This window comes from Planococcus citri, chromosome 5 (genome assembly GCF_950023065.1).
Source record: "Planococcus citri chromosome 5, ihPlaCitr1.1, whole genome shotgun sequence".
Lineage (NCBI taxonomy): Eukaryota > Metazoa > Arthropoda > Insecta > Hemiptera > Pseudococcidae > Planococcus > Planococcus citri.
Genome location: NC_088681.1, coordinates 41785677 through 41809774, shown reverse-complemented (window position 1 = coordinate 41809774; position 24098 = coordinate 41785677). Strand labels below are relative to the sequence as shown.

At 35.0% G+C, this 24098-nt stretch overlaps 1 protein-coding gene across 2 annotated transcripts in view; it reads left to right on the top strand.

Annotated features, from left to right (window-relative positions):
* bs (blistered) overlaps positions 1-23745 on the top strand; it is a 104280-nt gene extending 80535 nt beyond the window's left edge. The window contains exons 3-6 of one of the 2 annotated variants that reach the window (XM_065367731.1): positions 10344-10491; positions 18216-18374; positions 23198-23212; positions 23389-23510. In XM_065367731.1, coding sequence (XP_065223803.1) covers positions 10344-10491; positions 18216-18374; positions 23198-23208 — 318 coding nt within the window. In that variant the 3' untranslated portion in view covers positions 23209-23212; positions 23389-23510. Of the gene's footprint in view, positions 1-10343; positions 10492-18215; positions 18375-23197; positions 23213-23388 lie in introns of both variants that reach the window. The other variant, XM_065367730.1, reaches the window with a different exon arrangement.
* Positions 23746-24098: the final 353 nt, after the last annotated feature.

Genomic DNA, 24098 nt, shown 5'->3' with positions numbered 1-24098 from the left:
AAATTTCACCATTTCCAGCCATTCTGGAGTCTCCAGCGCGATTTTTCAACTTCTCCAAAATTTGGAATTTGCTCCAGAAGGCGTGAATATGAAGTTGGGCAGCTAAAAATCGAGTTGTACATATATTACACTCGACCTGTTTAACGAGTTTATCCACATTTGAGTCGATTTTGAGAGTGACACCTCAAGAGTGATAAAAATCTGCCAAAAATCGAAAAATGAACTTGGGCAGCTGAAAATTTGGTTTTGGGGGTTTTAGACTATGCTCTTTCCAAAAATCGTGGTCCCGTTCAAATCGGAGTGTGACACCTCAAAAGGTTCCCTTGTCAGATCAGTATAAGATCTGTTCACTTTCATGCTATGTATTTTGATTTTTTTTTCGTCGCAAAAATTGTGTGAAAAGAGGGCTTCTTCTTTGTCGAATCAACATTTTTTGCAACTTATAAATTTATTTAACTCGAATAGGTATATGTAATTCAATTTGTTGAAAATCAGTTGAAAATTATTAGATGAAAAAATTTTGATATAATTTTTTGAATGTTTTTTGAATAAAATTTATTAATTTTTCAGAGAGGATAATTTTTTTAAGTAATATATTTTTGAGGCGATGTCGTTCTGTCATTAATTTTATCTTGATACCTTTTCCTCAAGGGGGGAGGGGAATTGGTGAAACAAGTTCTGAACATTATAAAGATTTTTTCAAAAAAAAAAAAAAAAAAATTACCATGTTAAATATCCTGGGTTTTTGAATTTTTTGAATGAAAATGTTCAGGTTTTTCATTACTTTTGTGAGGATAGGAATCATTTAAATCGGCTACTATAGTGTCCTGAGAACGGACAGCAGACCTTCGGGGCACCACTGAATGAAAAACGTTGGATGGTTGGATGAAAGTGTTGCCTGCCCTTAAAATTGAAGGGACCCATCGATTTTTTTCAAAGTACATATTACTTAGTCGAGGAAGTTGGTAGCCCATAAAATGATCATAGAAATGGATACCTAATATACTTACTTATCTACATATTTTATTTATATACGTTGAAAATTGAACCAATTTTATTATGACAACTTTATGACTGTGATTGAAATTTGAAAATTGCATTTCTAATTCAACTTCTTTTTCCCCTTCCCTGTTCAATTACCTTTTGACCCTTTTAGAAACTCAGAACCCAATTAAGGCAAAGTCCCGCTTTCCTGTCCAATTCATTCTTTTTTTTTGCAACTTTGTTGAAGATAGAATAAAATTACACCCGGGTTACGCGTTTTTCATTCATTCTAGCCGCTATAAAGATTACAAATTGTCAACTTGCGAAGTAAATCAACGTTCTCGGACGTTAAATTTGTTCACCGTATCAAGAAAAATTTTCGCAATCATCCTTGGATTGGCATCTATTGCGTTCTTTTAGCCCTCTAGCTCTTCGTCTTTTGCTGCGTTCGCTTGTGTTAAGATGTTGTCGTTTAAAATACTCGTACGAGTATACATCATCTCGTTACCTACGTATATATACGTTCGAATAAGAAGAATTTAACGAATTAATACAACATGTGTTTTTTCAACTTTGCACAACATTTAAGTACCTGGTATATTTCTTCTCGAAGCTGTCCGCTTCGTCTCTCTGTCTCTGTCGCTCACACTGTATGCATATAGTCGATACGAGTACAACGTAAGAATAAAAATCCGCTTCATTATGGTAAAAAGAGTCGAGAATCGCAAAGAGGAAAAAACGCGAACGCAATATTGATTATTAGAGAATACTCTATACGATACAATTAAAACTCCATCATGAAACGTGTATACCATGCTGTTTAGTAAAATGGTCGTATTAGCCGGACCGCATTCGCGTATCCGAATAAAAAGAAGAGGCATACGGCTATAGAACAACGATGAAAAAAAAACACGAATATATTCTTTAATGGCTGCGACGAACGCCGGCCGCGGTCGTCGTCGTATCTTCTCCATTGAAAATCATTATGTCTATTGATTAGCAAATAAATAACTCCGATTGGCAAGATTGCCTGTGAAATTGTCGATTACTCGGTAAACGTATTAATCAAATCGTCCGCGACGGGAATTTACACAGTTTTCGCAACGTGCCAGGGTTCCTCAACATATTTTTTTGTGTACTACGAGATCTTCCCCAGGTACTTGGAACATTCTGCCTTTGAACATTCCCGAGTTGAAGCCAGCTTATTGCTGAATCCATCCAGCGGATGATGGTGGATTTGAGGGCATTGGTCTTAAGAGATGACGAAAAATACTTGTAAGAAAACCAAGTCGGATTTTCGAATCACTGACGCAAAAGGTGTACTTATTTGTAATTCAAGCGATGTATAAAAGACTGCTCGCCGACAGACTATTGCACAATAATCGCGATCCAGATTTAAATTCCTATCAATAGAACTTGTGCGTGTATACTGTGCTACCTTCTCTATACCTTTATAAACATTTACAACACATATGCTGCGCTGGTATACGCATTGTTTTCAAATTTTAACGAATACAATGGACAGTGGTCGCAAATATATAGGAAAGAAACGTTTAATGAGTTTAAAAGCGGCATTACCGTCAAAGAATTTATCTCGGCGTTTTATCAAATATCGAAAAAAGAGGAGAAAAAACTTTTTAAATAAATACATTTCATCTCTTTTGTGCTTTAACGCGAGCCGTAAACTGCACTAGGTACAGTAGGATACTGCGAAAGTGGATTTTTCAAAGTGGCCACAGCTAGAGAGTTTCATCTTTTTTCTCTTTCTTCTGCGGAGACTTTATCGCATCTTTTACTTACCATAAGCAATACATACTCGTAGGCAGATATGCTGACGCTGATAACCCCCAATACGCAAAAGTGAATCGCCGATAAAGGCATCAGCGCGGTTATCGTTTTCAAAAATCGATTTTAATCGGTCCATTATTATCGTGGTAACGTTCGCTGTATTGCCAGCGTTTGAATGTGACATTTGACCGAGAATTTATCGCGTATGGTCACGCAGAGTATACGAGCAAGGTTGTAGGGGTTCTGAAGGGGAGAGGGGAAGTTCGATTCGAAGTGAAAAGGATAAGCTATATGGTGGGTAAAAATGATCTACGGGGGTCCGTCCAAAATGCATGACGCTGATCATGGTAAATTACTGGTAAAATCTCAAAAGGACCTGTTTTTTCCTTATTGTCATAAATATCTGAAAATTGTACTTCTCGTTTTCCAAAAATGCACAAAAATCCTACTGTTTTGTAGAAAGTGTAAATAAGATCCATGCTTTGTCAATACCCAAAAAACTTGTTTTTGTGATAAAATTTCCAAATAGTTTTGTTTGTTTTCCAGAATTGTAAAATAAAAAATCTTTTTTTTTAAGATCAACATTTTCAGAAAGTATTGCAATGTTTTTCGCAAAAATTCTGATTTAAAAAATTACCAAAAGTACCAAAAAAATCTTTATATCTAATTTTTGCCAAAATTCAAAAAAAATCTCAATTTTTTTTACCAACACTATCCCCCCTCCATTCACCATTTTCACCCCTGACGATATAAAATCCTTCTTCAAACAAAATACTCACTCTATAAATGGCAAAATTTCTGGTCATCACAGACATCAAACAAACTCTTTCAACACAAAAAAACAATCTACCCCTGGAAGAACCTTGATCGCCTAAACAGAAGAGAAGAAATAATTATAACTCGTCTAAGAATAGGTCACTCTAAAATCACACACAACCATCTCTATCAAAAAATTCCAAAACCCCCCTGTCAATCTGTGAAAATGAACCTACATCCATCCAACATTTACTACGTATTCACCTGTCCTAAATTACAGCAAACAAGACTATCTCTCCAAATAGACCCAAATTAAATGTCCATCCCAGATAACCCTTCTGAAATCCAAAAATTTATAACCCTACTTAAAAACACCAACCTAATAAACCAAATCTAAACCCTTTTATCCACGGGTGTAATAATCCTGCAATTGAAGGGTTAAATTCCAAGTCGGCCTAAGTCCATTTTTATCATTTTTGAGTTAGCAGCGCCATCTGGTGGTACAGGTCGGTTAACACCTTTATCACCTTGTCCCAACACCTGGCGTTACTTTTTTCGCTCAGGAGCGCTGTTTTGCCGGCTCAAAAAAACAGCTGATTATTCCAAAGTGGCCTAAATCATACATTTTTTAAGAGTATTTGTATACAAGTGCGGTTGTGCCGGTTTTTTCCAAGTTTTTCAACGATTTTCGAGAGACGAAATTTGACGGTGCTTCGAATGAAATTGTTTCAGAAATGTATTAAATTAATGATTCGTGAACTTTTTTTTGAAAAAACGCGTTTTTCAGCTCTTTTTCGAAATTTTTAACATCAGATAATTCCAAATGGGCCTAAGTCCACTTTTTCTGACTGTTTGACGCGCTCTGGAGCTGAAAATACGCAAAATTAAAAAAATACCAATACGGTACTTTAAAGCAGAAAGATCAAGCTTCACAACCATATAATCACATCATTTATTATTGAAGCGGAAGGGCGAGAAAAACACTTATTTGTGTTTTTCTCGAAACGGAAAAAATGGACTTAGGCCGACTTGGAATTTAACCCTTCAATTATAAACACCCAAAAAAAAAAAAAAAAAAAACTGTAAAAAGAGTGAAATATTTTGTGTTGAAATTAGGTACCAAAAAGAAAAATTGAAGGAAAGACCTCTTTTTTTTGGTCCAACTTCTCAGAAAGTTTTGTTTTTTTTTTACAAAAATCTACTTTTCAAATCAAAATTTGCCAACAGTAAGTAAGTACTTGTTTTTTTGTTAATATTGAAGGGAAAAATTAGGTTACATCTTCAGAGAGTCTTACTTTCAAAATTTCCGTAAAAATGGACTATTTTAAACAAAAATAAATGGGCTCTTTTTTAACAAAATCGTCCTTTTTTTTCAAACGCAAATTTGACGATTTTTTAACAAAAAGGGCCTTTTTTTCATAAAGTTGAGCATTTTCAACAAAATTGGTCAATTTTCAACGAAGTCGTACCTTTTTAAAGAAAATTTGATGTTTTTCAACAAATTTAAATTTTTAACACAATTCGGCCACTTTTAAACGAATTGGACCATTTTAAACTAAACTACCCTTTTTTGACAAATCGATGCCTTTTCTAACAAAATTGGATATTTCTTAATATACGAGTAGGTACCTACTTAAAGGACATTTCTTCATCAAACTAATAAGCATTTTAAAACGAAACTGTTCAAATCTCGACAAAGTGGGCAATTTTTGACAAAACCGTGGGTTTACAAACAATAAATCTTAATATTTTTCCAACAAAAATGGACATTTCGAATAAAATTGAGCTTTATTAACAACATTGGATAATTATTAATAAAATTATATAATTTCCAACCAAATCGTACCATATTTTGAACAAAATTGTATATTGTTCAACAAATTAGAATTTTTAACAAAATTAGTCAATAGTCGTATTTAATAAAATTAGATAATTTTAAACAAAAATGCACTATTTCAAACGAATTGAATCATTTTTAACAGAAGTGGACAATTTTTAACAAAATTATATAATTTTCAACAAAAGAGCAAATCTGGACCATTTTAATAAAATTGATCAGTGATCACTTTTTTTTAAAATTGTGCTTCTTTAAAGCAAAATTGGAAATTTTTGACAAAAAGGGACGTTCTCTCATAAAATTGAGAATTTTTAACGAAGTTCAGTAATTTTTAATAAAATTGATCAATATTCAATCTTTGACAAAACTGTACCTTTTAAAGCAAGATTTGATGAATTTCAACAAACTTGAATTTTCAACTACGTAAATTGGGCAATTTTCAACAAAAGTGGGCGATTTTCAACAAATTTGGGCAAATTTCAACTAAATTGAACCATTTTTAACAAGTAGGTACTCGTAGGACTAATTTAACAAAATTCACCATTTTTTGAAAATATTGCGCTTCTTTAGAGCAAAATTGGAAATTTTTAACAAAAAGGAACATTTTCTCATAAAATTGAGCATTTTTAACAAAATTGGGAAATTTTTAATAAAATTGATCAATATTTGACAAAACTGTACCTTTTAAAGCAAAATTTGATGGATTTCAACAAACCTGAATTTTCAACTAAAGTGAGAAATTTTTAACTAAATTGAACAATTTTCAACAAAGTTGGGCAATTTTCAAAAAAAGTGGGCGATTTTCAACAAAATTGGGCCAATTTCAACAAAATTGAACCATTTTTAACCAGTGCAGTCGTACGACTAATTTAACAAACTGACCATTTTTTGAAAATATTGCGCTTCTTTCGAGCAAAATTGGAAATTTTTTAACAAAGAGGGACATTTTTTCATAAAATTGAGCATTTTTAACAAAATTGAACAATTTTCAACAAAATTGAACAATGTTGGACCATTTCCAATAAAATTGATTCTTTTTGACAAAATTGTGCTTTGTCTATGAAAATTAGCCATTTTATTTTTCAGACAATTTTCGTGATTTGAAGAAAAACTATCCTTACAGCCCGTCAGTATACGCTTCAATTTTTCAGTAAGCTCGAAAATTTTTGGCTCTCAAAAATGGTGATTTTTTTAGCGAATTTTCGTGATTTCAACAAAAACCATCCTTGCAACGTATGCTGGAATTTTGTTTTGAACTTTAAAATAGCTTAGATTGCCTGGATTTTCACTTTGAAAATTTTACTGCAAACTCCCATAGTACATATGAATCATTCAGTCAGTTACATTTACACTTGATCTCAAGGATTCCAATTCAAAAAGCAAGTTTCAGGCTCTTTTTCACACACAACTGAGATACGTCATGCAAGGATACTCGTACGAGTATGTGTTCATAATCAAAATTACATCTGGTCTTCTAATTAAACGTATAATTTTTTCTTGTTTTCTCAACTCTCAACTCAATCAACCATCCTCAATAAATCGCTCACACTTCGTATAAATACAATTCAATCTGTTGAATCGTTCAACCAAAAATAACACACGTACATAGTATGTAGATCTCGAACCCAAAAAACACTCATATTCGAGCAATCCGCGTATGTACTCAAAGGCACCACCACTCAACCGGTATATCATTGGTGTGTTTGTGTACGTAGTAAATTCATTAGGAAAATTTTCACATACGCGGCGGCCACGCCGGACTCATTCTAGCGAATGACTGAGCATTACTAAAACAATTTGAAGCTTAATTAAACGCGGCGCTGCGGCTTTTCTACCAGCAGATTTGGCCATCATCAGCGCTTTTAATGATCGACCATTGTGTACACAAGCGAAGCGACGACCACCATCAGCCACAATGAAAGCCGTTTACGCTGGCCCGCTTTTTACATTCTTTACTTTTGTAATTATCGCGCGAGTTTTCAATACGACGACGACGACCACGACAACGACGACGACGTCGACCGCAGAATACCTACCAACCAGTACATATGGAGTTCTTTTTCTGTATGTGTTCTTCGACATCCATCGACTTGCAACACGTGTGGCGTTATTATTACAGTATACTTACATTTTACTCGTATACTCCGGTCTTCGCCTCCTGTCTGCGATCTTTATTTTCATCAACGCTCATACGAGAGCACAAAAAACTCACCTCGTGACTTGAGGCCGTGATTTATTGACTCTTTCTCCCAACTAAGAGAGCTCGCGCGCCCTGCTAATTCCATTAAATAGTGCTAATCAGTTCGACTAAAAAATCCGTACCACCAACGAACTTATTTTTCTTTTCCATGTGTTTGCCAAATAAACGAGGTAATTGTCGGGCAGGAAGTACGCGAATAACCTCATCCTTATAGTTTTTGCCTTCGGCTTGGTGATGGTGATTGAAGATGATGATTTGGAACAAAATTTTGAGGGGTTGAGGGACCGATAAATTTTCCAAATTTTAGAAAAAGAGTTTTAGGGGAAAATCTAGGGGATAATCGTCGAAGTTCAGCAGAAATTTTGAAAAAAAGTTTTTTTTTTTAAAGTAAAATTTTTAGTAAAATCATGAGCGAAAAAAAATGGTATTTTCAGAATTCTGGCATAAAAACTTGGACTTTTTAGCGATTTACACAACAAAACGTGCTTTATGGCAATTTTAATGGAAACCCCCCCTTTTTCGGCAATTTTGACAAAAAATGGGTTCTTTATACAGTTTTTTCAAAAAGTAGAATTTTTCGTAAATCCGGCAAAAAAATATGAAAATTTTTGGTAATATTGATGAGCAGATTTTTTGCAAAAAAGTTGTAAGCCTTTCTGGAAATCTAATTGAATTTTTCCCCCTCAACTTTGACTAAAGAACAAGGACTGTTGGCAAATTTTGATTTAAAAAATAGAATTTTTGGCAACTTTTGGTAAAAAAACAAGACCAAGTTGTACCAAAAAAAAGAGGTCTTAATACTGCAATTTTTTTTGGTAATTTCGACACAAAATAGATTTTTTACAGTTTTGGCAAAAAAGTAAGCATACGTTACAGGGATCATTTTTGTTGAGATCACGAAAATTCACCAAAAAATCCCCACTTTTAAGAGCCAAAAATTGCGTTTTTAAAGCCAGTATGCAAATCGTCGCCATTTTCGAGCTCACTGAAAAATTGCAGCACATTCTGAGGGGCTGCAATAGTTTTTCTTCAGGTCACAAAGATTGGCCGAAAAATGCTCATTTTTAAAACTGAAAACTTCAGTTTTGGAGTCGGTGTGAAAATCGTCGTCATTTTCGAGTTATGTATATAAATTTGTTGAAAAACGCCCAGTTTTATTGAAAAGTGCTCAATTTTGTTTAAAAATCTCAAATCATTAATAAGTGTACAAATTCATTAGAAGAGGCACTATTTTTTTTTTAATTTTTTAGTTTTGTTGAGAATTGAGCAATTTTGTTTGAAAATCGGTTAATTTGGTTGAAACTGCTCGATTTGAAGAAAAATATAGTTACCTTTTTGTTGGAAAATTACTAATTTTTTGAGAAAAGGAACAATTTTGTTGGAAATGATCCAACATTAGTGAAAGTCGCTCAAATTTTTTTGGTTTACTTTGTTAAAAATTACCCAGTTTAAAATTTATTGAATAATATCAAATTTTGTTTGAACAGGCATAATTCTGTTGAGAATTGTTCAGTTTTGTTAAAAGTGTTCAATTTTGCTAGAAAAGTCACGATTTTGTCAAAAAAAAAGACTAATTTTGTTTAAAATTATCCAATTTTGTTGAAAATTGCCCGATTTACTTAAAAGTTGTCCAGTTTAGTTAAAAATTCAAGTACGTTGAAAAACATCAAATTTTATTGGTTTATTTTTGTGTAAAATTGCACAGATTTTTTGAAAATTATACATTTTTGATAAAAATTTGAGATAGTTGAAATCTACCAAATTTTGTTTAGAAAGGTACGATTTCGTCGAAGATTGATGAATTTCGTTGAAAATTGGCCAATTTGTTGTAAGTTGCCCAATTTTGTTAAAAATGCTTAAATTCATGAAAAATGACTCTTTTTGTTGAAAAATGGCACAATTTTTTTAAATTTTCAAAAAAGGATCAATTTGCTACATGTTATAAATGGTCCAACTTTGTTAAAAACAGCCCAATTCAGTTAAAAGTGGTCCAATTCAATTTACAATAATCAAGTAGTTATGTTGAAAAACTTCAAATTTTGTTTGAAAAGGTACGATTTTGTTGAAAACTGGTCATTTTTATGGGAATTGGCCAATTTTGTTGGCAATGCTCAATTTTATGAAAAAATAAATGGCCCTTTTTATTGAAAAATCACCAATTTTGCGTTTGAAAAAAAGTGAAGAGTTCGTCAAAAAAAAAAGGGGCTCATGTATTTGTTCAAAATAATATGTAGTCCATTTTGGTTAAAAAGTGTCCAATTTTGTTGTTGGAAAATATCGTCTAAAAAGACTCGATTTTGTTGAAAATTATGCAATTCTGTTAAAAAGTTCAATTTTATTTTAAAACTGCTCATTTTTGTTGAAAAACGTAAATTTTGCTAGAAAAAGCTCAATTTTTTAAAAAAGTGGTCAATTGAAAATGCTTGTTTTTAGTTTTAAAAATGTGTTATTATTTTTGAAAATGTCCATTTTTGCCGAGGTCCTTTGGGGCACTTGATGAACCTAGACTTTTTATAAGAATTTAGCAGGTGAATGTGATCACTTATTCGGTACGTGTGTCTTTCGTTGCTCATTTCCCTTCGATATCAGTATCACCATCGTCACCTTAATCTAACCCATCGCGAATAACCCTTTTACGAGTATTATTGTTTCACATGCTTACAGTCTTGTAATATGTATTGTGTATTATGTACTTGAATGCTTCTCGTTGTTTCAGCGTGTAATATACTTTCCATAGATTAATTTCCCATTGTTTATTTTTATACTTAATGTTCGCAGGTAGACTCATCATCTTGCTCTCCGTACCGATCCGATAGCAGCGACAGTTCAGAAGTAGAATCGGTATCCGGTTCTCCGCCTTCATCACCTCCGCCATTAATCTCGTTACAGGATTTACAATCATCGTCGTCAACAACGCCCGCCACAAGTAAGGCAAATTCCACATTCCTAAGCATATTTCGACTCCACGTTACGCTGCACAGTGCACATGCTCCGCTGCGATATTATTTCTGTAAAGTTTTCTCGTTAAGAGAAGAATATTAATATAGTACGCGAGTAATTCTACGTATTCTCTCTTATACGAGTACGAGTATATATCGCGTTGATTAATACGAAGAAACGAAATCTCAGAGTATGGACGTGGTTATCGGAGACTGCGTGGAGGCATATCGCATCGCATCATGTTGCGTTCTTCTGGTTCTTGGAAATAGGTGAAGTTATTATGCTCTAGAGATCGAAGAACGTGGTGTACTCGTATTAATACGAGTACGCAGATTAAGTATCTTGTTTGATGTATGCGTGTGTGACACGTTGAACTGACGTATTCGTCGATTGTCGTCTGACATTATACTACATCGTGAGAAAATTCGAATGGCGAAATCCTCTCGTATACTATGTATTGTGTACGTTTGTATTCTGGTTCTCGTGAGGGTTTTCCTATGAAATTTTCATCGTTTGATATTCTAATACGATTTCGTCAACCATCTGGCTTTTCACAAGAGTCAATATGTCATGTTGAAAGTTTAACTTAGTTATATGTATTGTATATTTCATCCTTCATCGCCGAAGGGAAACGTAAAATAATTTAATAATATTTGAAAAGGTAAATTCGGCTAAAAATAAAGAAATTTCAAAAGGCACGTTTGCATACAGGTAACAGCTAACCCTTGGAAAAACATTCACGGCGACTGGCGAGCTTTAATTACCCCTTTAAAGTCGTGTGTTTGGGCGTGTTGACCAAACTGACGTGTAGATTTAGGCGATTTTCACCTGTAATCTGGCAGATCGTGCGTTATGAGCTCATTTACATATGGGTATCGTCCTTGTTCCCTGTATGCACGTGGTACCTCTTACCCTGTAACAGTACCGTATACTATACAAAATGCTGAACGCGGCATTGGTTCGAATATGTCAGGAAATATGTATACTTTTGTGTAAATATCAAACGCCACCGCTGAGCTATACACGTATTATTCTCGAGGAGGTACCGAAACGCAAATCACTGTCTGATCTTCGTTATTATCATTATTTATTATGTGTACGTTATACACAAAAACAATATGGTATTCAAAACCCCTCGAACTAGTTTTAACTCGGTCATACGTCATACGTGTGTTATGTGTATTTTATTCTGTAGCTGGATACATTGTATAGCGCGTGTACGTCGTGCGAGTACTTGTAGAATTTTTGATAATCGCTCATTTTTGGATATTGTACAGGGTGTTGCGAAAATCTTGCTAGGGATGTCCCTGAAATTTTGTGTGATTTTTTTTGGTTGAAATATGCAAGTGTCATGGACATTTTTTTTTTCGTTAGATGAATTTCCTTATATATTAAAAGAATTTTAAGTTGTTGAAAACGTGAAAAACTTGGTGACAATCCGCCAGCCTCTCCTACTGAACCGATTTTGCTCAATTTTCTTTTAAAATGTTCCTTATCACGTGTAGATGTGTTATGAAACATTTAAAATTCAAAATTATTCATTTTAAGCCCAAAAAATTGAAAAAAATGCATTTTTTTGAACAATTTTAACTTCGATTTGCGGCCCAATATTTTAATTTGCTAGGCATTTCGTTTATTCAACATGGATATCAAAATAGGGCTTTATACGAGTAGGGTCGATGAAGTTGACTTTAGCATTCATGTTCACTTTAACCTCGAAATGAACCATCCAAAGAGAATTTCGAAATGAACCCTCAATTTGGGGAGAAGATGCAAAACGTGCAATTTCGAAAAATTCAATGTGGGTTTTATTTATCATCAATAGTAAACAAAATATCAAACTATCAAACGGATCTTCATGAAGTTTGGTTTATTTTCTTGGAAAACCTTCAAAAGTGCGGGTACGCAGGGACAAAACTAATAGGAGGGGGGGGGGGGTTTCAACCGAAATTTTCGGAATAAAACGAAAGATGAGAAAACAATGCCGCCAGTTGACATTATAGGTAGGTCTTCTTATAGCCTATCATGACTGACTTATAAAACATTTTCGTTTTCCCTGTTCAATTTTTAGAAGCCTCAAACATGGAATTTTTTTATTGTTTGAAAGAGAAACAATTAAGCCCGCGCGTAGTGAGGGAAGAAGCTTTCAAAATTTGTATTTTGATAGGTGAAAACACTATGTTTTTTACATTAGGAAGAGTTTGATTTTTTCGGTTTCAAAATCTTAGAATTTCAATGATGATTTTTTGAAAATTCCAAGTTTGTAAAAAAGGCAAGCAGATCCCGACGAACTGAGGGCAAAAGCTTTCAAAAATTAGTATTTTTATATGTGAAAAAGATTTGTTTTTTTTTATGCGAGGAGTCGATTTTTTTGGTTTCAAAATTTTAGAATTCGAATGATGGTTTTTTAGAAATTTCAATGTCAAAAAAGAAAAACAACTTAGGCCTGAGCGATGAATTTCAAAAAGTAAAAAACGTTTATTTTTTAAGTACAAATATGTGAGGAGTACATTTTTTGATGCGCAAAATTTACCAGATTTATCAAAATTTAATGGTTTTTTCAAAATTTGACAACATTGGGGGGGAGAATACACCACCTTACTTTCTTTCCTCTCGGTTCGTAGAGACAGTTCTTATTGGGGACATTTTGCAGCTGTTATTGGGAATTGAATGATGGTACCTTGATGCTTGGATTTTTGTCTTAGGCTAAAATGTTTAACATAACCACCTGAGCTCTGAGGGAAAATATGAGGAGGAGTGTACAATTCTTTACAAAAATTTGCCCACAAAATATATGAGGGGATTTGAGTATTAATAAAATCCGGTACTTTTGGATGCTCTATTTTCTTTAATGCACAAAGTAATGTTCAATACAAAGCTAGACTAACTAAAGGCAATATGGTGATACTTTTGAGGCTTGGTGCTAATATCTTCACGCAGGCGAGCAGCCCGAGCGAAGCGAGGGCGCGAGCCGGGGGTTGGGGCCGCGGAGCGGCCCAGGGGGCAGAGCCCCCTAGTTATCTATAGAAAAGAATTTTCGATAGGAAAATTTTGATGCAAACTTGATAAAAATACAGATATTTAATAAATTGTACTTTATCGGAATTTCCCCTTCGAAAAAAAAATGAAAAATCTCAATTACTCAACGTTTGAGCTTACCTGTCTGTCATCTGGCCTTTCAAAGTCGTGTGTCTGTCTGTCAGTATAACATCTCAAGGTCACTGACCCATCTGATTGACATCTTAAGGTCATTGACCGGTATCTGACCTCTCAAGGTCGTCTTCTGCCGTTATAGTCTCTCAAGGTCATTGAATCCACCCATCTGTCTGGCCTCTTAAGGTCATTGACCCGTATATCTAGCCTCTCAAGGTCGTCTGTCTGCCTGTAAAGTATCTTATTGTCATTAATCCATATGTTTGGCCTCTTCAAGGTCATTGATCTGTCTGTCCTCTCAAGGTCGTCTGTCTGTCAAGTCTCTTAAGACCATTGGCCCGTCTGTCTGGCCTCTCGAGGTTATCTTTATTCCTATCTGGCCGCTTAAGGTCAACGACCCCTTTGTCTGACTTCTCAGGGTCGTTTGTCTGTCTGTCTGGTCTCTTAAGGTCATTGACCTATCTACATGTGTTACCTTTTTAAGGTCATTGACCTGTTTGTCTAGTGTCTAGCCTTCTAAAATCGTCTGTCTGCTTGTCAAGTCTCTTAAGGTCATTGACCCGCGTGTCTAGCCTCTCAAGGTAGTTGATCAGGTTGTCTGTGTGGTCTCTCAAGGTCGTCTGTATTCCTGTCTGGCCTCTCAAGGTCGTCTGCCTATCTACCGCGCCTCTCGAGATCATTGACCTACCTGTCTGGTCTCTGAAGGCTGTCTGCGTTCCTTCTCTGGCTTTCCAAGGTCTTCTGTCTGTCTTTTCCCTTTTTTGCCAAAAATTGCTTTGAAAAGCCCTGACTTTGTAGAAGTCTCGCTTTTTGCCAAAAATAGCTGAAAGTCTCGTTTCTTTCTAAAAATTGTTAAAAGTTGTCGTCTTTTTTGTAAAAAAATCCAACTCTTTTTTTTTAGAAATTTGCTTAACATTTTTGCTTTTTTGCAAAAAATCTGCGCATAAATCTCCAAATTTTACGACAAAATTGAAAAAAAGTATCTTTTTTTCGACATTAATTGCCAAAAAAGACCTACCTTCTGCTGAAATTGTCAATGTCTCGATCAAATTTCATTTTCAGGTTTTAATTGGAGAATGTTCTGTATGGTAATTTTTTGTATAAGTATTGAATTTTGTGGTCAGTTTGTGATTTTTTTTTTGCTTTATAATTTTTGCTCGCGTTTTGTCACTTTTTTGGTACTACTTAAAGTTTCTTTTTTCGGAGAAAATTGAGTTGGTTGATGCAAGCTTTTGTGAAGTTTTACCATGATTTAAAATACTGTTTTTGGAATATTCAATTTTTCTTTCGTTCTTCCTAAAAAAAATTGAGCAGGTAAGAATTTATAAAGAATTTTGAAAAAGAAAAATATAACTTTTCATCAACTTGATCTTTTGTTTTGATTTGAATTTTGAAATTTGGCTTTAGAAATTCACGTTCTTAATTATTTTGAGAAAATTCTCCAGTTCCAAAATGAGTGGTGACTTTCGATTCAATTTTTTTCAAATTTATTGATACGTTATAAAGTGTCTTTTTTGTGTTTTTGAATATTCTTAGAAATTATTGACTGTCGATTTGAGACCGGAGAACATGGTTTACAAAATAATCTTTTGGGTTGAAAATCAGTATTTCCTGCATTATGAGGACCATCGAGAGCAAATTTTCACCCTTGAATTTCACTTTTTGATTTTTGTTGCATCTTTGAAAATTGAAAATTACCCAAATTTGGAGAAAAAGTCGAAATTTTACGAAATCGTGATAAAATGTCGAAATTTGGTTTATACCTACCGTATTATTGACCTTTCAAATCCACTGATTGTGGTTTTGAGCTTTTTCGAGTTTCCTGTGTTGAAAAAATGCCGAATTTAATTTTGTCTCTTATTTTTACGACTAGTTTTTTCCCAAAATTGGACGATCTTGAAATCTGCTGAAGGAGGCTCCAAAAAGGCTATGTAAACCAGATCTCAATTTTATCAAATTATGATTTTTTTTCACGAAAAATAGACTATTTGACTGTTCAAAAATTCCTCTAAAGTTTAAAAATGAAATTCAACACCTGGAATTTGGCTTTATGGTATATACCAAAATTAAACTTTTTTTGAAAATAAATTAAAATTTTCTGAGTTTGCTGGAGGCTGTAGGATGATTCAAAACCATTAAAAAGTTGTCCCAGCCGAAACGATTATAAAGGTCGAAAATACAGCACTTTGAAAATTTCAGATTTCCAGCTCAATTGAATAAAATTCAAATTTGTTTTACCTTTAGCCAAAATTCTCCATATGATATCAGAAATACCTTCATCGCTTGAAATTTTTTGACTGGATGGAGGTGTTTTTGTATGAGTGGGTATTACAGAAAGTTTTTTTTTTTTTTTGGTAACAGTTGCACCCTTATTCTGGTCTAATACTTCCACCACCAAGAGCCATTCGAAAATAATTAGGCAGTTTGGAACTTTTGCAACATACTGTATGTATAATACATAAATTTGCTCGACAACACGACGACCAGAGAAGCGATTTAATTAATTAATCGTTTTGAGCAGAATGAAGAAGACTGTTGCGGTGGCGACGAGTAGCTTTGGACATTAGCGACGGGTACGCCTGGCGGCGGGGGGTCCGGTCGTGAGAATATTTCGTTTAGGCTGCTTTCTTATGCATGTATAGCAATTTTAGTGTAATTATAATAATAACATCGACGATGATGCGCCGGTGTGTAACTTACGTATCGGTACGTTGATAAATGAACGAATTTACAACTATTTATTTCACGATATATGTGTGCGATGCTGATGCTGCTACAGCTGGAGCTAGAACCGCGAATACCAGGCTAAGTTCTCGCGCCCCAAGTTCCAGGAAAACGCCATCGCCATTGCCATCGCTATGTAGCTAGTCAGCGTCGCGTCGAGGACCTTTTTCACGCAGAAGACCACGGTGTTGGGAGATTAATACATAATTTCTCTATTTTTATTTTCATTTACACCGGAACGGAACCTATACGGTATGTGGTGAATTCTCACTCGTTTTGCTTCTCGTAGTGATGAATTACCAGCACTCTTGGCGCAACTTGGACAAGAGGTGTAGTGCAGTTGATGGCGATAACGCGACCGCGTGTATCGGTAAAATCGACATATCGTAATTGTGAGAATCACTACGTATTCATTGGCGCATTTATCAGCCATAAGGTGGCAGTAGCGGTAGCATTGTGGATACGAATTTTCGTAGAAATCGGCAGGAGGAAACAGTTCGAACGTAAGAGTAGATAAATAACGTTCGGTATTGTTAGGAATTTCACTTGTCAAACTATGTCAAAAAGTTGGCTCGACGAGGCAGCTGAGATGGAGACGAAGACACGTTGAAAAGGCGAAATATTGCGCGTGACAGTTGACGGTCGTTATCTATGGCGATACGATAGGATGCTATGTGATGGTTTTGTTACAGCACAGCATACGACCCTATGGTGATTCTCTTATAGCATCTCTCTCTCTCTCTCTCTCTCTATCTATCTATCTGTTTGTTCCTCTCTGCGTATGCCTGCGGCCGCAAAACTCGCGACGCGACATCGACACGGATTCGCACAGGGTGCAAGAGGCTGCCAGAAAGGCAGCAAGGTGGATGCGAAGGCGAACACGAGCGAGGAGAGAAATTTGTGTATTATTTTTGCGGTCGCTCTCGAATTTATAATTCGTGTTCAGGTGGTGTTGAATTAATGGTGTATTCGATTGGTTGTGACGTTTCGGTAATGAATATTTTAAGCATGGCGAAGTGTCCTTTTGGATGCTGCGTTTCGGCTTTTCGATCGACTTTGACGAGACTTCGACTATTTGGCTATATTCTTCAAGTTTTTACTATCGAATTGTAGTGGCAAGGGCAAAGTTGATATATTGGTGGGAATTGGGGGTGGGGAGGACGATTTTTTTTCCAGAGAAAGAAGCATAGGTGTTTATTGGAATAGATTGTAAAAAAAAATGACGAAGGATAGTGACTATAAATTCAATGGGAATCTTCATTTTTTAGTTCAAAGTCACCCCACAAAAAATTTAGCTCCGAAGTTACCCCCGAAGGGGAGATATGCACGAATCCTTAGAAAGAAGACATTCTGGCCCAAAAAATCGTGATGTTTTCACGTTATTTGTACGAAAAAACAATTTTTTGAATTTTGTACAGGTTTTGGGACCTTGGCTAAATTTTCAGGTATTTTTGGGCCATTTCCATGTAAATAGCTCATTTATTGTCAATTTCGAGCAATTTTTACTTATTTCTGTGATTTTCGACTTAGCAAGTGAAATGAAATTTTCAATTTCGAATAATCTTTATAAGTCAATTTCGTTATTTTATTGATTTTTTGTTGAATTTCAATGAAGTATTTTATCGATATTTTCTAAAGTTTTCATGTCTTTTTTCTTTAACTATTATTTTAGGTAATTTTTTCTCTGTTGTGTGCAATTTTCGCGATATTTTAGACAATTTTAATTTATTTTTTGCACAGTTTCTTCTTTTTTCATTTTCATTGATTGTATTGTTATTTGTGCTTAAGTGGCCTGAATTAATTATTTTGAAATATTTGATTTTATGATTTCAGAAGTGGAAAATGGAATGCGATGCATACCGTTGAATTCTTTCCGGCAAGGCAAAAAAATCACTGCTTCGAGTAGCTCTTCGCCAAGTGGCACACCTACGGTTCATTTCGTAGATGTGAATTCATTGGAAACTGATGCCGAAAAGAACGCAGCTGCTGCTTGTAAGTTTCAGAAAAAGTATTGCCTACTTTTTTGTAAACTGGTGTTGGATTGGGATGCTACTAACTAGCAAACAAAAGCATGTATCTAATCTATATATGTACTAACTACACAAGGTGATCAAGTTTGTATATTGGAACATTTTCTGGTGTATTGTGGGCTGTGGGAGACAAATTTAAAGGGTCATCGTGGAACGGTTAAAAAATATATTCGAGCAATTTGATCATAATATTATGGTCGTGGTTAATTGAATTGAAGTGTTAGATAAGTATAATCTGCCATAAGTTGGAATTATTCGTATGATTTTTTCGTGATTAAAATGGAAACGAAAATTAGTAAGTTGGTATCGCTCGGAGCATCAACAAAAGTGATATGGATGAAATGGCGCATGGCGCGGCTTTCTCGACAAAGTCTCGAAATTCGTGACTAATATTCGCCTTGGGCCTTAGGTGATGGTTTTTACTTATAAATATTATGGATCTAGAGTACCTAGTACATAAATGCTGCCCATGCTACGAAATATGGACCATATTTATTGGAATTACTCCGCATGCATTAGGTAATTCGTAATTTGGCGTGAAAAAAATGGCGAAAGAAATGGAGGGAAGAGAATGGATTTTTCCAGGCGTTCGTTAATTTTGAACAAAACATGATGAAGAAATAGATATAACTTATATTTTCTCAAAACTTGTGAAAAATTATGCCAGTTGAAAAAAATTGATCAAAAGTTGTAATGTTTGTACAGTGTCATGACATGAGTAATATTAGCATGGCTTGTCAGATCGTAATGATAATTACCTATTATGTACCGATGTACCCATATACTTGATTATGGAGTGGCAGGTAGGATACAGAAAATCCTAACCCCTAAGAATCAATAATATTTGCACGATCAAGGCCATACTTACTGATAAGATACGTAAAAGTTCGTACAAATGTGTTTGAAGTTGTTAGGGGGAGGGGGTGCGGTTTTTTTTTAATTTTCAAGTGTAGTTTTAGTGAAATTTCTGAACTCTCATTCAAAAAAAACTTTTAAAAATGGTACATATTTTTTCTTCTAAATTTGTATTTTTGACTTTTAAATTTCAAAAAAAAAATCAGAAATCGTGTACTTTGAACACTTTAAAAATGATGAGCTGTAAAAAATATTTGTTATTCATCTTTTTGAGCTTGAATAAACTTAACCTCAGTATCTTCGAATGATTAATATAGGTAGTTAGGTACCCTCTAAAATGACCCCCCCCCCCATATTTTAATGGAACATTCAACATTGACGTCCATAGTAAGCAATATTTTTCCCGAATAAAAATCATTTTCTCAATTCTTCGAACAAAAAAAGAAAACATTAAAAACAAAACTTTTTCAGTCTCTCCCTCTTCTTGCTCACCCCCTCCCCCCACAAAAAAATTAAAAAACAGTAAGCGTTGTATCTTTGGGTGCAAACATTATTCTGAACACAAAAAACTTATTTTTAGAAAAATTGTTTGATATATTTTTATTTTTCAATTTTTTTTTTTGAATAATTGATCAGATTAAGAGGATTTGAAAAATAGCCATTGTTGAGTCAGATGATGAAATGTTGCCACTCTTCGAGCTCTGTACACAACTTTTGTTTTATCCTCATTTTTCATCGTTATTATCCAAGTTTCACTTTCTGCCAAAAATGACTAAAAAGTTGTGTTTTGTAATAAAATTAGCAAAGTTCTGTTTTTTGTCAAAATTGGCAAAATTCTCGCCCATTACCAAAAACTGCTCAAGTCTCATTTTTTTCCTAAAAATTGTTGAAAACTGTCGCCATTTGTCAAAATTGTCATAAAGTCTAAAAATTATTGTTTTTTTTTTGCTGAAGATTCCAAAAAGTCTCGCTTTTTTGCGAAAAAGTTGGGAAATAGTCCTGCCCCCCCCCTCCCAGAAATTCCCAAGAAGTACTTTGCTGGAATTGCAAACGTCTCGATCAAGTTTTATTACTCGTGGGTTTCAAGTGAAATGTTTTGTTTCGTACTTTTTTTTTTTTTTACAATAAATTGAATTAAAAAGTGCTGTTATTATGGTGATTTTTTTCTGCATTGAAATATTTTGCTCGCGTTTTATAACTTTTTCAGTTACTTTTTAGACTTTTTGATTGTTCAAGTTACTTTTTTTCTGTTGAAAAAGTTGAGTAGGAGCCCCTTGGAAATTTCATTTTAAGTATCAGGTCATTTGGAACAATTTCAAAGTTTCAATTTTTTTGGGTTCTTAATTTAAAAATTTACTTTTTTTCATTTTTTTCAAAAGTTTGGTGGTAACTAACTTAAAATTAAAGCTAAATTACCTCAACAAGACGTAGGAAAAATTTTTCACCTTCACTTCAATGTTTACCCCTCATTTTTTCAACGAAAGCTTTAATTGGGAAAAATTAGGAATGATTCACATTGTTCAAAAATTGTTTTCTATTTTTAGTGTTTGACGTCTTTAGTAGGTACCTACGTACTTTAGAAAAGGTGAAAGTTCATTTTTGTCAAGTTCAGGAGTTCTCTGAATACTAACCAAGGAAGATATCTCAATTGGCAGTAAAAATTTTTAATCGAACAGAGCTAAATAGAATTAGCATGCAAAAAAACGTTATCAGCCAAAATTATTTCATAAGGTAAAGTGCATTTTTCGATTTTTGGTGAATTTTTGAAACGAAATTTAGAAGCTGAAATTTAGTGTGTACTCCTGGAATGGCTCAAAATCACTTCCAATCGACTCAGTCTGTTGAAATTAGGGTAGATTACCTATATGTAGTTGGGTACAATGTAAATTTTTGTTTCCAACTTCTTTTCGTGAAATTTTGTGAAAATTTCATTGTTCAAAAATCTGCTGGAGGCTCCAGAATTCAAAAATTTTCAAATCTTTTTCCAATCGTTTCGAGGGCTCTAAAGTAAAATACATACCGAATTTCAGCTTTCTTGGTCGATTTGGTGAAATTACGTTTTTTTCCATTTTTGGCTTAGGTAAATTTGACTTGCAAAAATTCACAAAAATTTAAAAAAGCAGTTCAGAGTTTGAAATTTTGATTGGTGGTTCAATTTTATTTTTTGCCAATATGGTATAAGTAGGTACCTACCGCCCGTAAGTTAACTTTTTCCTTCAAAAGATGGTTTTGTGGTTATCTACTTCAGGAAGGGTTTTTTTTTTTTTTTTTTGTTGAAAAAGTGAAGTGATCATTATTGAACGAAGGTATGTGACTTTTGTCAAGAAGTTGAGTGTGATGGGGGGGGGGGGGGGGGGGTTACACTATTGAAAATGTTTCGGGCGCGTTTATTGGCATAATATTGCGTAAAAATTGAAAATTTTGAATTTTCGATTCCTTTCCCTAGCACACTTTTCTCTCATTCCTCAACATGTCTACATCGATTTTCAATGATTTTTCCAATTTCAACTGTCAAATTAATAGACCCCTTGCGACAGTTTCAGCCATCGATGGGGCAAAACTTGAGGGCATCACGATGAACAACACCGACGACGACGACGTATAGTGTATGTATCTCGTATCGTACATTAATATAGAGAGATAGAGGTACGTGCACAGTGTAACCCGAATAAATTAATATTCGCGGTTCTCGTTCGTAAACGTGATATCCGATTTTGAATAACACGCGCCAATTGTTACGTGGTACGTGACACGTGACATACGAATCATTGATGGAGTTAGCAGCAGGACTATAATGCTGTGCTGTATGGCCGTCGTCGTCGTCGTGTCGCTGTTGTGCGCAGGAAAAGGAAACATTGAGCTGACTGTGTGAGAGAGACAGAACGATGAAAGGTGTGCGGAAGGTGGCATATGCGAGATAGTGCAGGTAGTATACACGCGTCGGTCGCGATACAATATTTTGTAAGATACTGGAAGGGTTATGGACGCGGGGGTGTACGCGTAAAATGATTGCTGCGGTACGTCTCTGTGTGTATTCTACCTGCCTAGATAGATAGACCTATACTACGTGTTAATTAATTATTAAAACTGCGATTGTACTATTGTGTCCGTCGACGACGATGAGCTGACCAGTGGCAGTCGATTCATGTGTGTGTGTGTCTGGGTGACTTTGTGTGGGTAAAAACAAACGATATGTTCCGGTTCGAATTAGCCGCAGCAGCAGGTGCGGTGTGACTCGGGCAAGAGGTGGTGGTTACGCGGAAATATTATTTACATGTGACATTTTACCGTTAATATATCACGTGGACGCGGGCCCGACGCCAGAAATTATAATTAAGCCGGTTCCGATTTGTCAGGAAGTATACGTTTAATAGTCGATTAAGTCGTAAGCGACGTGCGATCGTGGACGTGAAAATTGAAAAATCTCGTACGAATGAGAGGAAGAGGAAATGTATCTTCGAGGAAAAGGGTCTTGATCGGGCTAAAGGTGGATGGCGCCGATTGTGTCGCGAATTGAACAAATTCTATACGTGTCTGTCGCGAATTAGGTTCATCTACTCGTATATGTGTTTGATCTTGTTTTATTTTGGAATGAGGTGAGGTAGGGGAGGGGGTCGATTTTGACTGTTCTATGGTTCGAAACATCAAGAGCAGGGGATTGATTACCAACTCACAAAATTAATTTTGTCGAGGAAATTGGAGTGAAGATGATATTCTACTTTTATTCCTGTAGATTCGTATGTTAAGAATTCTGATGCTTTAAATTCGTATCTTCCAACTCCAAGTCTAGAAGAATTGCTAGGTACCCTACTAACTATCTATAACTTAATGTTTCTTATCAATTATTGTCATAAATAACATTATAATCAATATACTAATATCATTGGTTTGGTTTTTTCCCTAATGCACGCTTACCTACCTACATTATAGACGTCATATAAAAAGGTAGGTACATGAATGGCGAAACAATACCTACCTATAGGATGTAAGGTATAATAAGGCTTGAGCAACGCACTCATCTATAATCTTAATACACACACGTAGCATTAGACGACTTTTGCTTATCATGCATAAAACCCTACCCTACCCATTCGATTTTGATAAAAATTGGAATTTTACAGCCACATCGAGCGTGCAAACTGCCTCCACCTTGAGTACCATATCCACCGATACATCGGCAGGGGCAGGGACTTCGACAGCAGCAGCCACAACAGCCGACATTCTTAATAAAACAAGCACCGCGAATGGTTTGATATTTACGTTGGAACAGTTACAAAGGGAATTTGGAATACATATGACTGCGGGGACCGCTATGCCACAGTATATTACAATACCTTTGTTGACTGGAATTGCGAACAACGCTAATCCACCGGCAGCCCATCAAACGCCCGCTGATCTTAGCAATAGGTCGAGGAAGTGATGAGAGAGCTAGTCAATCATCCCGTGGTGTTAAATATAAATATACGTATTTTTATGTACGCAGAGTTGTGTTTTTATTTATCCATTTTTGCATATTTTTGTATTTTTTTGTGTTATGAAGATACGGTGTTTTTGGATAAGGTAATGACTTTGCATGATTACAAGCGGAACGTGGACTGGACTCGAATGGAATGTAGAACAAATAAAATTATCTACTATTGGCTGCCAATGGTTCATCAAATAGGGCAAACCAATTTGGGACCCCTTCTTTTCGAAGGGTTCATCGAGTGTTTTTGTTCATTGAAATAAAATTCAAGATTAATTGAAATTGATGAATGGAAAGTGAAGGATTTCATCGTTGCTCTTTTGTCAACTAACTCAGAAAGAAGTTTCTCTACTCTTCAAAAAATAC